At 49.4% G+C, this 16,048-nt stretch overlaps 1 protein-coding gene across 1 annotated transcript in view; it reads right to left on the bottom strand.

Moving 5' to 3' along the window:
* Positions 1 to 1,699: 1,699 nt before the first annotated feature.
* The window catches only part of LOC144168573 (arylsulfatase B-like), a 31,505-nt gene continuing 17,156 nt past the window's right edge, over positions 1,700 to 16,048 (bottom strand). The window contains exons 7-13 of the mRNA XM_077697526.1: positions 13,050 to 13,160; positions 12,682 to 12,807; positions 12,251 to 12,374; positions 10,748 to 11,041; positions 8,664 to 8,934; positions 3,817 to 3,994; positions 1,700 to 1,866 (exon numbers count right to left, since the gene is read on the bottom strand). Of these exons, the coding sequence (XP_077553652.1) occupies positions 1,714 to 1,866; positions 3,817 to 3,994; positions 8,664 to 8,934; positions 10,748 to 11,041; positions 12,251 to 12,374; positions 12,682 to 12,807; positions 13,050 to 13,160 (1,257 nt within the window). The 3' untranslated portion in view covers positions 1,700 to 1,713. The remainder of the gene's footprint in view (positions 1,867 to 3,816; positions 3,995 to 8,663; positions 8,935 to 10,747; positions 11,042 to 12,250; positions 12,375 to 12,681; positions 12,808 to 13,049; positions 13,161 to 16,048) is intronic.

Genomic DNA, 16,048 nt, shown 5'->3' with positions numbered 1-16,048 from the left:
GTCGAAGCAGTTTGGATTTTGGACCTTTTGACTCAGGTTGCATGGCAGAAAGTTTCGCGTTTTAACCATCTTTCTCTTAACAAAAGGGCTTTGATTTTTTTAACACGAAAGGCGTTTTATTCCCTGATACACCACGATTTCACTCACGTCATATCCGTCACGAAAGTGACGCCAGTACAACGAAGCAAGCGGCCTGCAAAGGGTGTAGCGCTGCACACAGGGTCTTCTTGCGGGGAAGCAACCTTTGGTACTAAAGAGTACGTTATACTTAGGATTGTTAGTCTTCGGGTTTTATACTTTAACACGAAAGTGATTTATGCTGTGATACACCAAGATTTCACTCATGTCATATCCGTCACGGAAATGACGCCAGTAAACCTTTGCTGAATGACCCGCCAGCAGGACGGACGTCGCTCGCCAAGAACACCCACAAGACAGCCGCCGACCCGCAAATCATGCTCAGCTGCAGGAGTCGCTGCACATTTCATTTTCGTGTTTTACCGATTCCTATGACAGAGGAATCAACCACAGTTTTTTATGAAGGAAGGAAAAAAGGGAAAGTGAAGGCAGGAATGTCAACCAGGCTGTGGCCTAGTTTGCTACCCTAAACGTGGGGAAGGGGAACAATGGGAAAAAAAGATGAAAACAGTAAAAGAAGGGGAAGGTGAGGACAGAGCGTAAGGAGATGTGGCCAGCGTTGCGACACTATAGACGATAGAGTTCATTGACTTTATAGAGAGTAGTCTTTTGTGCTAGTCTTCCGTGAAAGTTCATTGTTTTTAGGAAGCACAGTTTCATGCGCTCTCCTGGAATGTGCTGTCCATTCGTAAGTTTCGCTGCGTTGCGATGGTCTCGCGTTTGGTTGTCAGTGATCTGGGGCAGGAGAACAACTGCCGCTGCGGTCCCGACGACCCTTTCCGCTTTTTGCTCTTTTTATAGCGAAGCTACGTAGCCTCGGTTTTTCCATATAGCGTGCAGCAACGGAAGTCGCGCTTACAAAGAATCGCATGCGCACGCTCTAGAACCCGTGTAAAATGCTCTGCAGCTATCAATCTGACGTAGCAAGGTTGAAAAAAAAGTTACTTAATTGACCACTAAGACGGATTCATCATTACGCAGAGTTTAATTTGCTTGTTGCAATCGCTTCACAAAGAAGTTGTAAACGCTGCATAATTCTCTGGGGCTGTGCATACATGGGCCGTCTATGGAGGGAGTGGGGTAACGGAAGACGGCTGTAACTCCTCTTTTATCGAAACCACCCCAAAACAAATCAAATGACAACTGGCCGCTAAAGCGACTCTAGTGCTACGCCAAGTTTTATTTACTTGTCTTAAATAGTTAATTCACAGTGATGTTGTGAACGTTGCCTCTCAAGAACTGCTCCCGAAATGCTCCCGAAATGCTCCCGGGAGCACCGGAAATGTTCCCGATTGAGTTCCGCTGCATCCTCAGGTACAGCGTCGGCCCGTTAAACTCCACAATCATTCAGTTAGTCATCAAAAGAATGTTAGCTTCCATAAATAGCGGCGAGATTTTGAATGTGCGAACGAAAGGACACAGAACCTCGCTGCTAGAGTCGCTGCAGTATACGTTGCAACGAATATTGCATTGTCTACGGCACTGAAAGCAAGCATAACCTGCAGAAGACCGTTCTGATTTGTTTCAAACACCACGTGAACGGCATTGTTCGTTCGGGATAAAAAACCTCCCCATTTATAGCTTTTGAGAGTCGTTTGGCGGGTCGACCCATGGTCCCCAGGTTTCGCGGTCACATTCCGGAAAGCCCAGGGGGTCGGCGTCCTTGTTCCTGGGCGCCACCGCCGATTTCCGGTAGCTGTCGAGCCTTTTTTGGAGCTTGTCCAGCAACTGCATGTAAAAGGCAAAAACTGCCCCTGAGTATGGCTCTTTTGGCCTATTAGCCGAGAGCGGGAGCGCTCCTTGGCGAGCAGAAAGGCGTAGATGCTCGGCATGCAATGAATGCCACGTATTGAAACAAATGCGCTTTTCAGTCAGAGTCACGGTAGGGTAAGTTTGCACGGTTGAAAAGCGACTTTCCTATAATAAGTTACAGGGAATGTCTTCCCGCTGAGATGAAAAAAAAAAACCTAAAAATACCGTTGCGACTTTATTTCCGGGATTCAACATGATTCGTTTATTCTAGGTGGATGGCGCTATAGAAACAGCAACCTGAGCACGCACCAAAAGTTTGCACAAACTCTAGAGTGGAGTATTTTAGATAATGAATTAGCATTATTTCCTGGGGCTAAACTCCGCACATACACATGTACGTATGTTTTACTCTATAGCGCCTACAGCTCTCAATTAAACGACACTTATTTTGATATAGATATCTTATTATTAATGGGCCCCAGCGCCTTCTAGTAAATATTATGTCGCGCATTCGTTTAATACGTAATGCTCTGAGTACTCTTCCACTGTTTATATGGGTATACCTGCGCACTATAGGTGGTATTCATTGAAAAGTTTAGGTGTCAATGTCTTCGCTCGGCAACACTGGGAACGGCCACGGACATGGCCGCTGCGCCACGGACATGGCGCGGCCTGTGCCACTGCACCCGTACGCCGAATAAGAAAAAAAAAAAAAAACACCGGCGTGCGTCGTCTGCTCCGTTCCAACCCGATTCTCAACAGTGGTGTCAACAGAGATGTTATTAATCGCACTCACATTGGACTCGAAGCATTACTTTGCTTTCGGTGGTGTAGAGTTTGGAACGTCCAACACAAATCCTGTGTTTAACAAGGACAAGTACCGCCTACCCGCGGGGCCCACCTTAACCAGTGACGGCGCACTCACATGGTTGCCTGAATGCGTGCCTCGCCAGTGAATACAAGCTATACGAATATCACTTTGTATGATTATTGCGTAATATGATTAAGCATTGGCTTGACGCACATATTCGCCGGCGTCGTGGACGCCTGCGGTGCCTTTTTAGTCGAACAACATTGTGTTTGTTTTAATTCGGCAATAGGCATACAGGTCCCAATGACGGGCTACCCCCGGCCTCCGTATGTCACCGACAGGCTCTTATCGAAACCGTGCCCGTTCAGTGTAATTGCGGGAATGAAATTCTTGTCACCGCAGCGGTCCATCGTAATGTAAACACCTAACCAAGTTGGAACCCAATAAAACCAGTTTGACGCCCTTGTGGTGGCCGTTGGGTCATTCCCTCAGTGGTGGCGCCGAAGGCAGGCCTTACCGCGCTGTCGAGGCTCTTTCCCCTATGCGCAGGTGGAAGAGGAGAATGAGGACAAGAAGGAGACGGAGGACAAGTTATTGAGCAGTGAAATCGAACTTGTTACTGTTAGTGGGCGGGACCCCAGACCAGGACTCTGTTGGTCGGACCGGCCGTATTAGCCTTTTCAGTGAGTCAAAAGCTATCTGCAGCAAGTGTACATTTGGTATGAGTTGTTCGCCAGTGGGGAACAAAGCTTTTCTTTTTTTGGACGCTTTACTGCTTGTTTCTCATTTTCCGCTAGCAGAAAAGCTATGCTACTAACCGTACGTTGGACAGTAATAATGCCGTACTATGACTTCGTTCCTTGAAATTGTGCAATTAGACAAATGTAACCGTGTTGATCGGGGTAATATTTTGTAGCTTTGTCAGCGTTCTGCGAAGTATAAAATCATCTTCAAAAGACGAGACGATGAAAACAGATACCAGCTTGGCCAAAATGCTCAAGAGACTGGCATTCAGATCGCGCTATTTTTTTTTTTGGTCACTTATCTGCGAATACATTGTATTGCAGTCACGGAACAAATAAAATGTAACCATCCAAAGCAAGGGATATACGTACTTCAGGGCTGGAAGGCGCCAGATTGTGCAGTTCGCAGGGGTCCTTGGCAACGTCGAACAAGTACGGCGGTTTTCCGGGGACGAAGTTAGTACCATTGCTTCCGTCCTCGTTGCACCGCAGCGTGGCGTCGAGCCGCCAAGAGGGAGGAAACTCTAAGGCCCCGACGTTGTAGAAACCCCTGTGGGAAGAATGGTGTTTGCGGGCCGTTATCGAGCCCATAGCGTGGACTCTCTGAAGACTGCCGTGGAGTCGGTTATTCCGGATGCAGTTATCAATTGGGTTTATTGACGGAGAGAAATTGGTTTATTGATTGGTCAATAAAAATTGAGTCATTGATTTAACTGATCGACATAAAATTGTTGCACGTGGCTCGCAGGTAATATAAATTATAAGCAGATTCCCTTCGTCAGAAAGCTTGTGTGGGCATGCGGGTGTGGGCCCGGGGATAAACTAAACGTTTGGTGCCGCACTGCATCGGATTGCAACAACTACAGCACTATCCGATCACGCTGTGTAGAGTTCAGGGATCACCACAAAGCCCAAATTATGAAAAAGGAGCTGACCCGATGGTCACCCGGGGAGATTCTTGGGCAACTAACTGCTCGGGCATTCGCAGACGGGGAATAAAAAAAAAACACATTAACACCGGCTGCTGCAGAATCTCTTACGTACGTACACAGAACACTACGCAAGACGGAGGAGAACCCTTCCGCCACCACTCAAGTCCACCAACAAAGCGAATGACGCAGTTTTGCGCAGCCTGAAAGTTGAGACAAACTCTCACTCCCAAACTTTTACCCCAAATACTTGTGTTTCTGCACACGACACCTTGGCTGCCTGCCGCCACTTCGTGAGGTGGCTGCCTGCCGCCACTCCTTGCCCCATTAGGGTATCAAGTGCAACCAACCTTTTGTTCAGCAGTCGTTTGGCGGGGCAAGCAACAACTTCCATGCGCATACTGCATTGCACACGCTGGCCTTTATCCGTCGGCTTCATCACGCTTTGCATTTGAGGCACGACACAGCAGGACTGGTTTAAATCTGGAAACATTCGCTGCGCAATGACCCATCAAAAATTCGTGATCTGCCGCTTTGTCCTGGTCAGCGTGTTCACGAATTTGCTCCGCATGCCCTTCACACGTTAGTCGAGGGCGGGAGAAAGAACGACCGTTCCACATATAAGCGGATTTCCACTCCTTACGTCACTAAATCAATAAGTAGACAAAAATTCGCGAAACGGGCACCTATTTTAGAAAGAAAAATTGCGGGGTACGCTTACAGCATTCTAAAAATGTGAAGGCGAAAGCATAGTTGGACGTTCTATTGATCTGCTGAACATTGAACTTTCTGCTGAACTTAGCGCACAGGACAGCACCTTCCGAAGCTCATTCCGCGCACTCGCCCGATCGTTCTTGCTCGTGCGGCTGGGACCTACCCTCCTCAGTGGGCGCTGCTGCTGCTGCTGATGATGATGGTTAGTGGCTCTCCCTTCAAACCGGGACGTCGGTTGTCAGCAACCGACTTGCCCATTTTATTCCCCTTATTCCCTACCCTCAGCTAACCTAATAGATTTGCCTCCCCCAGCTGCCCCCCCTCCCCTGTTCTAAACTCCCATCGCTCCCTCCCTCCTTTTTTCCTATCCCCGCTGTTCTAAATTCTCCCCCTGGGTACCCATCTCTTCCCTACTTTTCTTCCACCACCATTCGAGCCGCCTCTCTGTCACATATATGGCCCTGAAGTTGAGGCTTCCCCTCACCCCAAATCTCAAAGCCTCCGCCCAAGTCATTTCCACATCTCACGCGGCGGTCGTACATCTGTGCAGTCCCTGACAATATGGTTTATGGTTTTCCGATCTCTGCCGCAGCATGCGTCGGCATTCGTCCCCGCGGCGGTTGTATCTCTGTGCATTCCCTGAAAATATGGTCTATGGTTTCCCGATTTCTGCCGCAGCATGCGTCGCCCTTTCTCAGCCCCCTTTTTCGGCTCTCCTCCGACCCACTTCCAACACCGCTGTTTCTTTGCGCGTGATTCCCGGCTTGCGCCTTGTATGCTGAATTTTTAACACGAAAGTGTTTTATTCCGGGGTACACAAACATTTGAGTGACGTCATATCCGTCACGGAAGTGGCGCCAGTACAACGAAGCAAGCGGCCTGTAAAGGGTGCACCCCTGCACACGGGGTCTTCTTGCGGGGAAGCAACCTTTAGAACCAAAGAGTACGTTATACTTAGGGTTGTTCGTTTGCGGGTTTTATAGTTTAACGCGAAAGTGTTTTATGCCTGGACACACCAAGATTTCACTGACGCCATATCCGCCACGGAAATGACGCCAGTACACCTTTGCCGAAGCGACCCACCAGCAGGACTTCGCTCGCCAAGCACACCCACAAGACAGCCGCCGACCCGCAAATCATGCTCAGCTCTAGATCTCGCTGCACATTTTACTTTCGTGTTTTACCGATTCCTATGACAGAGGAATCAACCACAATTTTTCGAATAATTCTGTGTACCTCGTAGCTGTTTTTTGCATCTCACACGTTCCACGAAACACAGGGATCTAGGGCTTTCGCCTCAATAAATACAAATTGTCGTAGGGGTCGAATATTTTTAACAGCAGAGCTGTTTAAGCTCTTGACTGCGCCGTCCATGAACAGAGAAAATATACCAGGAAAATACCGAGCGCACATAAGCGTGCGTCTTGTGAGGAGCGCCCGACGTCGTCGAGCCTTGCGCGTGGGCTTGCGCCACGTGAGGGGCTCGCAAAAACAAAACAAAAAATCCCGAGTGCACGTGCCAGTCAGCGTTTGAGCAAATAGCGTCGCCGACAAAACGACTGTCTTCTGCTCCGCGTTGCTAGGGGCAACCACCTGTGGTCATAAAACTCGGTATCGCCGCGCGGAGGCGGCGGCGGCAGAGAGAGAGAATAAACTTTCTTTATTGAGAAAAAAAAATTAAAATGGAGTCTTCGGGGTGGCTTCCCTAGTCCAGGACGCCTTGAGCTCGGGCCGCGTCCACAGCCCTCTCGACCAGCTTACGCTGATCCTCGAGGGTGGAGCTGGCCAAGGCTCTCTCCCAAAGCTCATGGGTGGGATAGGGATTGAGGCGGGGAAGCGGAGCTTGGTCGCAGCCTCCTACAATATGATAGAGTGTCCCGGGGGCCTCGCAGAAGCGGCACTGCGGGGGGAAACAGGTAGGGGCCAAAATGTGACCTCTGGTGGGGGGGAAGGAGTATTCGTTTGAAGGGCACGTAGGAGTCGCTCCAGATCTCTGGGGAGTCGGCAGAACTCTCTCTGCCCTTGTGTCGCGCGCAGGGGGGATGTGACGACCAAAGAAGACCCGGACTCCCGAAAAGAAGGAGGCGTATTAGGAAGCACGTCACGCTGCAAGGTGGGAATGCAATCACCCCGAAGAAGAAGAAGAAGAAGAAGAAGAAATGCCGGTCTTCAACGGCGAGGGAATGCTCGAGAAGACCTTGCGGCGGCGGAAGATGAAGTATACGAAGAATGAAGAGGGTACTGTACAAATAAAGCCCTTAAGCATACTTTACTTTGCGTTTGATTTGGTGTACTGCTGACGAGTGCCACAGGGTAAGTGGTTCTTAGTGACTTATTTGTAGCTAAGTGCGACGAACACAGCTTTGCTGGGACATTAGGCTTGTACCGTCGTGCAATCTGCCTTTAATTTCTGAAGCTCTATACGATGACAGGAGGTTGCCGTATACACACCCACTGATGCCAGAAGCAGGTGGCCCACATTAACCCTCACGACCAGATAATCTTGAGAAGAGGAGTCATGATATCATTCCTCAAAGAGAGACATCCGCGCGTCGCTCTACTCCTCTATCAACTTCTCATCCACCACGCGCACATTTAACAGCACCCCAGAATGCTTATTATGGTGTATATAGATTAATTTATATCTTTAGAAAAAAATTAGCGGGCGATTACGATATTCCTAATGCGATATTTGGGCGCAACTTTTTAGCTGTTTTGACTGTGCAATATATGTTGAGGAAAAGAATTCCAGACGGACACAATTGTGTGGTTACAGAAAACTTTTATTTGCAGTGGCTGACGAAGCACATGCACCGGTTGCCTCTCTCATTGTTCAGCACTCACTAGGGGTTCTGGCGTCGGCGGTGCTGGGCCTCCGCTCTGGCAGCTCGTTTAGCTGCAGCGGCTGACAAAGCGCACGACCGGTTGCCTCACTCGCGGTTCAGCACTCACTCCTGATGGCTGCCGTGCGCCGAGGCAGCACTCACTCGTGGGTTCTCTCGACGGCAGCTATGGTGAGCCCCTGTGTCGGCGGCGCGAAGTGCTTCTCAGGAAGGGACCGCGAACTGCGTCTTAAGCGAACGCACATCATCGTCACGCGCACGCCCTCCTCTTGTTTTCGCCAAGCGTCGCGCGGCACAGCATGCCTCCTCCCCCCTTCCCTCCGCCGCACACTTTCGAAGAAGCGTCTCGCGCCGCCACGGCGAACCGTCCTCCCCTCCCAATTTCTCGACAGCCTCCTTCTTTGCTTTCTTTCACTCTTCGGTCTTGCCATCGTTCTCTTGGTAACGACGATGGCGACGCGGCTCAGCCCACAAACGGGCGCCAAAGGGCTGCGCCCTGAAAGGTCCAACCTTCAGATTTGCTGCTGCAATGAGTGATTCGATCCTGCGTTGCTCAAGACAAGGGGATTGCTAGCCCATTCGGCGTTCGAACGAACGCATGTTTTCTTGGAGACAAGCTTTGGTCATACTCGGCACACGTATACACAAAATGCCGCTGCAGATTAAAAACCCCCCATTCGAGCTGAATTCATGGCAGTGAACATATATAAACGAGGCCCTACTTAAGGCTTACCTGAGAACCCTCGCTACCGTCGAGTTCGCCATGAGTTCGTCGAGGTCCGCGTGAGGGCGCTTTCCCCCGGGCGTTGGGAAGCGATCGTCCCAGACTCCTCCAAAGGACACGCCCTCCACCAGCTTGTAGTCGTAGTAGCGCAGGGCGGCCGTGGACTGCTGAGGCTCGATGTTGTACAGGACTTCGATGCGCGGGGAGGACAAGTTCCGAGACAGCACATCCCACATATTGTAGCCGTCGAGTCGTCCTTCAAGGCGCTCCTTGTGGCCACCTTGCAGGCGCAAAAATTATAAAATTGTCCGTTCAAACGGGGAGTCACAATGTCTTCGACGCAGAAATTCTGCTCCGAGAGCGCTAAACCTCACACACCAAGTAATTGCACAATAAAAAAAAAAACAGTTGATAAAGTTGTCCTAAGTGGGCTGTTATGGGTTAACAAGTTCAGCAACACTGCCTCTGCAAGCTAAATAGTAAGGGCTAGGTCTAGATATAAAGAATGCAGAAGTAATGCTAAATATGTACATACAGAAAAACATAACCGTTCACCACAGGCAGCGAAATACATCAAAGGGTGGTTGAACATTCGTTGTCAGTGCTGATCCGAACCCCGAGAATGAAACGAGTGGCATAATTAGTACGGTAGCATATAACCTTGGTGTCTTACAAAGCGCATACCGGGTAAGCCTAGGTTATCTCAAAGAACCATGTGATAGAAAGCGGGAAGGAGGGCGTAATGTTCAGGGTTGAGAAATGAGCGTGATTTATCAGTGCACCAACTCGTCTAGGAGACACCCCAGCTCATGAAACGAGAATAAAGAACTGAACTTGGCTAGCCATGTGGATAAGGTGGACCGCCAGTGTAGAGTAAAGCTACCGGGGATGGACTGAGGAGTAGAAGGCAGGGAACTCGGCGGAGAAACGATTTAACAAAATGTGGGGGCAAAGGATGAATGAATTGAGAATTAAGACTGGGGATAGGAGTGCTTGGAAGTCTATGAGAGAGGCCAAGGCGCTGCTGTGTTCCTAAATGGTCTGGTCATGCTGAGCAGGATGATATTTTTTCGTTACGACGTAGCTACAGAAATGTCTTGTCTTTTAACACGAACGTGCTTTATTCCGAGATTCAAGAAAATTTCACTTATGCCATATCCGTCAAGGAAATGACGCCAGTACAACGCAGCAACCGGCCTGTAAAGGGTGCACAACTGCACAGGGGGTTTTCTCGCGGTGAAGCAACCTTTAGAACTAAAGAGTGCGTTACACTTCGGGTTGTTCGTGTACGGGTTTTATATTTAAACAACAAAGTGTTTTATGCCGGGATAAACCAAGATTTCACTGACGTCATATCCGTCACGGAAATAATGCCAGTACACCTTTGCCGAAGCGAGGCGCTAGCAGGACGTCGCTCGCCAAGCACACCCACAAGACAGCCGCCGACCCGCAAATCATGCTCAGCTCCAGATCTCGCTGCACATTTCACTTGCGTGTTTTACCGATTCCTATGACAGAGGAATCAACCACAGTTTTTTTGCAACAACGCGGCCTCTGCAATCGAAATCAGGTTTAAAAAAGCGATGCCAACAAAGCTAGGCCACAAAGCCGTGCCCCCCAAAAAATTGACTCCGAAAGATTCGCGCGCGAATGTGCTTCGGTTCGTCAAGATTTACTTCGCGTATGGAAAAGAAACACTAACCCGTCGCAGTGACTCAGTGGCTAAGGCGTTGTGATGCTGTGAGCCCAAGGACACGGCTTCGATTCCCGGCAGCGGCGGCCGCTTTTCAGGTGGGGGCGAAAAGCAAGAACAATCCTGTGTTCGAGATTCCGGGGCACGTTAAAGATCCCCAGGTGGCCAAAATTAATCCTGAGCCCTCCACCAAGGCGCACCTCATAACCTGTGTAGTTTCGGCAGTTTCGGCGTCCTAAACCCATGCATAATCGATCGAAAAGAAACACTATTTGAGCCGGTTCCTTACCGGGAAAACGACGTGTAGCCTGGCCGGGTTCGAAGATTTCCTTAGAAGTCGACACTCAGCGAGTTTTTGTGCGTCAACTGACAAACGTAACTGACGTTACGTAGAACTCACCGGCGGCGTGGTAGAGCGTAGGCAGCCAGTCCGTGATGTGCATCATCTGGTGCGACACCCTGCGCCGCTTGCGGAGCAGCGGCGACCAAATGAACGCGGCCGCACGGGTGCCGCCTTCCCAGTGGGTGCCTTTGGACCCGCGCAGCGGCCAGTTGAAGCTGCGGGTCGCGTGGAAGCCGAACGGAGAACCTCCATTGTCGCTGCTGAAGACCACGATTGAGTTGTCCAGCATTTGGGCCTCGTACAGCGCTTCCATGACGGCACCGACGGACTGGTCCAGCGCGTCCACCATGCCTGGACTCAAAAAAAAAAAAAAAAGAGAGATGCTTTACCACTTCGGGGTGCGCATTTGGGCGGCTGAAATCGCACCTTTTCGGCTGCAGGTGCGCGTAAGAAATGATGCCTCGATTGAGAAGGGCGCAGAGCAATGGTGATGAAAGTACGCGGTGAAGCAAAAGTCATATGGCGTAGCTCTCTTTTTTATTGAGAGATCACTTCCACCATACCTTCCTGAATTTCGTGGATATAGGATGAAGCCTTAGCGAAGGCGTCACCGCTGGCGGCACCGCGTGAGGGGTGGGGGATGAGGGTATTTTCCAGGCTGGCGTTAGGCCAAGCGCTACGCTTTGAGGTCTAACGTCGTCAGACGGAATCTGCAGCTTGACGTATACAAGTCTAATGCATCTTGGAAGGTCGTTAAGATTAGCGTTAGAACTGTCAAAACGTTAAGAATACATATACACCTTACAAGGTCAATTGGCCAAGGCTCCCACTCACAGTAGAAAATAAGGAAGAGACTCAAGTGAAGAATGATAGCAACACAGCTGTAGTTGTCCCCTGCACCTCGAAAATAAGCGCGGAGATGTATGGGACAACATTTGAGAAAACGGCTCAATCAATCAATCAATCAATCAATCAATCAATCAATCAATCAATCAATCAATCAATCAATCAATCAATCAATCAATCAATCAATCAATCAATCAATCAATCAATCAATCAATCAATCAATCAATCAATTAATCATAGCCAGAGCTCTATAGGGTAGAAGGGCCAACAGCCTTTTGTCTTAGAGAGCCTCGTCTGTGTATCCATGTCTACGTATTCTTTAGAAATTCATAAATAGCGTTGATTTAAAACAAAATCTGAGCACATACTCTCAATCCTGTGTGCGTACTCCGAACCGTAGAAAAGTGCTACATACCGACATAGTAGCACATACAGGCGATGGTGTGCTGAACAACGCTTTATAAAGCGGAATGTATGCTGCTTTCATGTGGTATTCCGTGGTTCGAGCAGCCAAGCAGCCCATGACTTTTTTTGAGCAACCTTATCTAGAGCGCGTGTGTGTTGTCATTTTTTCTGCTTGATTTTCCTCTTTTATGCATTGAATAGGCCAGCTGTCGCGTTTTTTCCCCTCTGCTTTCTGGCAGGTAGCTGAGGCACTCGCAAATAATCGACCCGGAAGGCGTTAGCACTTCAGTGAATCATTTTCCCTCTTACCTGCGAATATCGTGCGATTTTCTTCACCGATGTAAGGAAACTTCCGGATGTTCTCTTGCGGAGCTTCAAACGGAACCACCGAGCCAGCGTGAACCGCTTGATGAGACAGGAACAGAAAAAAAGGCTGAAAGGTGCACGGTTAAAACAGTAGTGATGAAAATCTCTCCACCTGGAGCCATTTTATTTGCGTAGAGGAGAGCTAGCAGATATGGAGTCTAAGGTTTTGGAGGAATGTCGGCTGCTACTACATGAGCACAATCCGCGCTCTAAGCCGTTTCCATGTTTCTATATAGAGGGAGCTACCTGCCAGGATATTCGCAAATTATGCCGTGTAATACTCCTATCGCACGCTCGACAATTACATTCCCGCTTCTTACGTTCCTCAGCATGCATCCGACAAAGCGGACAGTCAGTGTTGCCCTTTTAGTTACCTTGGTCTTGTTTCGTCCATGGATGAGGTTTATCGCTCGCTCCGTGAACAAGGTCGTCGAGTAGCGTCCCGTCTCGTTCCGAAGGGGCTCTGTGCCGATCCAGAAGTCCAGACCCACGTGGCCGTGCTACTAGCCCAGAGAGATACGGAGAAGGGTAGGCGTGTTTCATGTGCGAATTTTCTGAAAACTTTGGTCTAGGTAAAGAAGGCGGAGGTGAAATAAGGAACAATAATTTTTCGCCGATCCATTTTGAAGGATGTCCGAAGAATGTGACTTCCATCGAAGAGCGAAAAAACAAGCTCGTAAAATTAGAACAAACACACCCAACGTGCACCCAGTTAGATTTTAGACAAGAAGAATGACCCTACCTCTATGGCCGTGTGGTTGTAGTAGTCCATTTCACCGCTGTAAAAGCCGTAGAAGGTGTCGAATCCCCGCCTTGTTGGTGTGTAGTTTCTCGAAAACCAGCCCAGGTGCCACTGCGAAGGAGAGAGAGAGAGCATAATACTAAGTTTAGGAAACGGAAAGTGACACGTTAATGGGAAAAGAATATAGCCTCAGAGAGAGAAAAAAAATGACGAAGAAAGCAGACACACAAAAAACAATTTCTCAGGGCACTTCTGACACAAAATTTTGAAGGCGAGATAACTTCGGAGATAGATTGGTGTGAACACACATACATCATCTGCAAAATATCAGCGACGAATACAGCCTATAAATGTGCGAAATGCAACCGAGCAGCCAGCAGAGGACCTCGCGCAATCGACATCCCCTGAATATTTTGTAAATAAACAACATCCAAACACGTCACGAGTTTGTGTTTGCCGCTTCCGCACTGCTGGCGTTTTTCGCCGGCTCGCCGCTCCAATCGGAGGGCGGAGCTTCTGCTCTCGAGAACGAATCACGCCGGCGGAGGCGCCGTGATTCCGTCGGTTCATGGGGCAGCTGGCCGCGACGAAAGTTGTACAGCGATTTTAGGCACTCTATTTTTATTAGTTTTTATTTACATTGGACGCGAAAACGCGCTGGAGACTCGAAAAGCATACTGAGCGAGCCGTACGGTCGCTGTGCAGGCGTCGGCCACGGCCGCGAAGTGACACAGGCCGGCGCAGGTAGCTCGAGTGATAGCTTGTTACCGGTGCACGATTTTGTACCCAAGTCCCAGCCATCGCAGCTTGAAAGGAGTTAATGATGCGATGGCGGTTGCATTAAAAGTTGTCATCTGCACCGCTTACGAGAGCGGCACTGGAATATCCGCCGCAGTGCTAAGCCGAACACATCTGTAGGCGGACCTGTAGGCAGACCGGCCGGCTGCTCCCAGCGCGCGTCTTGCCACCCACTGTCTCGAGCGTCGCGCGTCGTTCTCTAGCCGCGGCAGCATTTGCACTCGCAGCGCCTGCGTCACATCCACGGTCGCTTTTCAATTAAGCGGCTTACGAGATCAGTACGTAGAGGCATTCCCAGAAACTGCCGGCGACGTGGACTCGACAGTGTTACGGCAGGACGGCTCTGTGATATCCCTCCGACGGTCACGTGGTCAGCTTTGTTCACACAAAATCCATCGCTTCGCGGCGCCCGTTGAAACCGAAACTGCGACTGGCCGCATTGAAAATGCCTCTAATTAAACAACCGTCGCACGCTGAAGCAAATGTGGTTTCTACAGGGGATAAGTAGGTCACTAGCTACTTATCGCAGCAACAACAACAGCAGCAACAACAACAACAAAAACAAGATGCAAAATTTTTGTGTTAGCATTATGACATCCCGTGGTGATAGTTATCGAAGACATGACAACTGCTACATCGTGTTTGCGTCCATTCCTTTGCTTTCTTTTCTCTGTTTTTATTTTGGGCGTATTACTGCAACGGTCAGAGCGAATGCACTTCCTCACACAGCCTTCCGAATCAGAGTTCTCCGTGGCTCGTGTGCACCTGTTGTACTCCCGTGCTGGCGCGTTCACCTGTCCCGCGACATGACGCCGTCGCCCCGTGCGCTAGGCTAACTGTTATTTCCCCCCGCTGGCAACTTACTGATTTATGGTAGTAAAGCATTCAGATCCTACCCTGGAGACCCATATTCTACTCCCATACGAACTCACATCTGTTTTTATAGACGATAGTCTTCTTGGGCTACCTAGACGGGAAAGTTTTGGTCTGTCTGTCTGTAGGTCTGTCTGTCACTCGATTCAGCCAGTCGGCCGAACTGAAACTATTGCTGCGGGACCTGAAAGAGCTCACGTTTCGCCCATATCTTCGCACGCATGCTGGATAAGATCTTCCCTGCCTGTTTGCCATGCCTTCCCGCGTTCTGCAATCCGTTCTCTGATAACCATGCCAGTTTTTGTACCCGTATAAATCTTCTTTCCTTCCAAAAATAAACAGTTGTTAGTCAGCGCCCGTGTTTACGCCTCTGCACTCAGTCCCGTCCCTGCACTGTTCAACTTCATGCAATGAACCAACTAGCCCAGTTACAAACCCTCCTACAGTTCCGTAGTCTATTCCATTCCTCTGCATTGCAAACGTGTCTATGTTGGGCAAATGGGGCACTGCCTTAACTTGCGATTAAGAGAACATTGCAATTCAATCGAAGGAGCTACAAGTTCTCACTTGTCGGCGCATTGCAAGCAGTGCGGTTGCACACCTCGTTTTGCCGACACTTGGATTTTGTTCTTTCATATGAACCAGACAGCCAGGGTGCTGGTCGAGGCAGCGCAGATTATTAAACGGTCGACGGATTGTGTCAGTTAGCCTTCTGTTCTTTTGCATGAAAAATAGATTGCGTATCTTGGCATAGGTTGAAATGTAATTTTTATAATCTGTACCGCCGGTGTCAGCAGCTAGGGTGTTTCTTTCTCTCTCTTTTAAAGACGATAGCCTTTCTTGGCTACTTAAACCCAGAAATTTTGGTCTGTATGTCTGTATATGTGTCTGTGACTCGATTCAGCCACCCGGCCAAAGGGAAAAGAAGTCTGTGGAATAGTTTTATATTCATTGATGGTTAGGTTTAACTCGCCGACGCAACGCAGGCAATGAGGCGCACCGTAGTGGAGGGCTCCGGATTAATTTTGACCACCTGGGGATCTTTAACGTGCGCCGAAACCTTGTACACACGGGCGTTTTTGCTTTTCGCCTCCATCAGAAAAGCGGCGGCCGCGGCCGGGAATCGCTCCCACGGCCTCGGGCTCAGCAGCGCAGCGCCTTAGCCACTGAGCCACCGGGGCGGGTAATAGTTTTATATTGTTAAAAATAGCAGAAAAAGAAGAGGTAGCTTGGCAGCTGCCTCCTACTATCACCATCATTGAAAACTTCCATCCGCCATTAAAAGGAATTACCCACGTCCCGGGGTCCTCGCCTCGGTTCTTTAACAG

Source organism: Haemaphysalis longicornis, unplaced genomic scaffold (genome assembly GCF_048455015.1).
Source record: "Haemaphysalis longicornis isolate Haplotype H1 unplaced genomic scaffold, Haemaphysalis longicornis Haplotype H1 scaffold_2, whole genome shotgun sequence".
NCBI classification, from domain to species: Eukaryota; Metazoa; Arthropoda; class Arachnida; order Ixodida; family Ixodidae; genus Haemaphysalis; species Haemaphysalis longicornis.
This window is presented reverse-complemented; position numbering and strand designations above follow the sequence as displayed.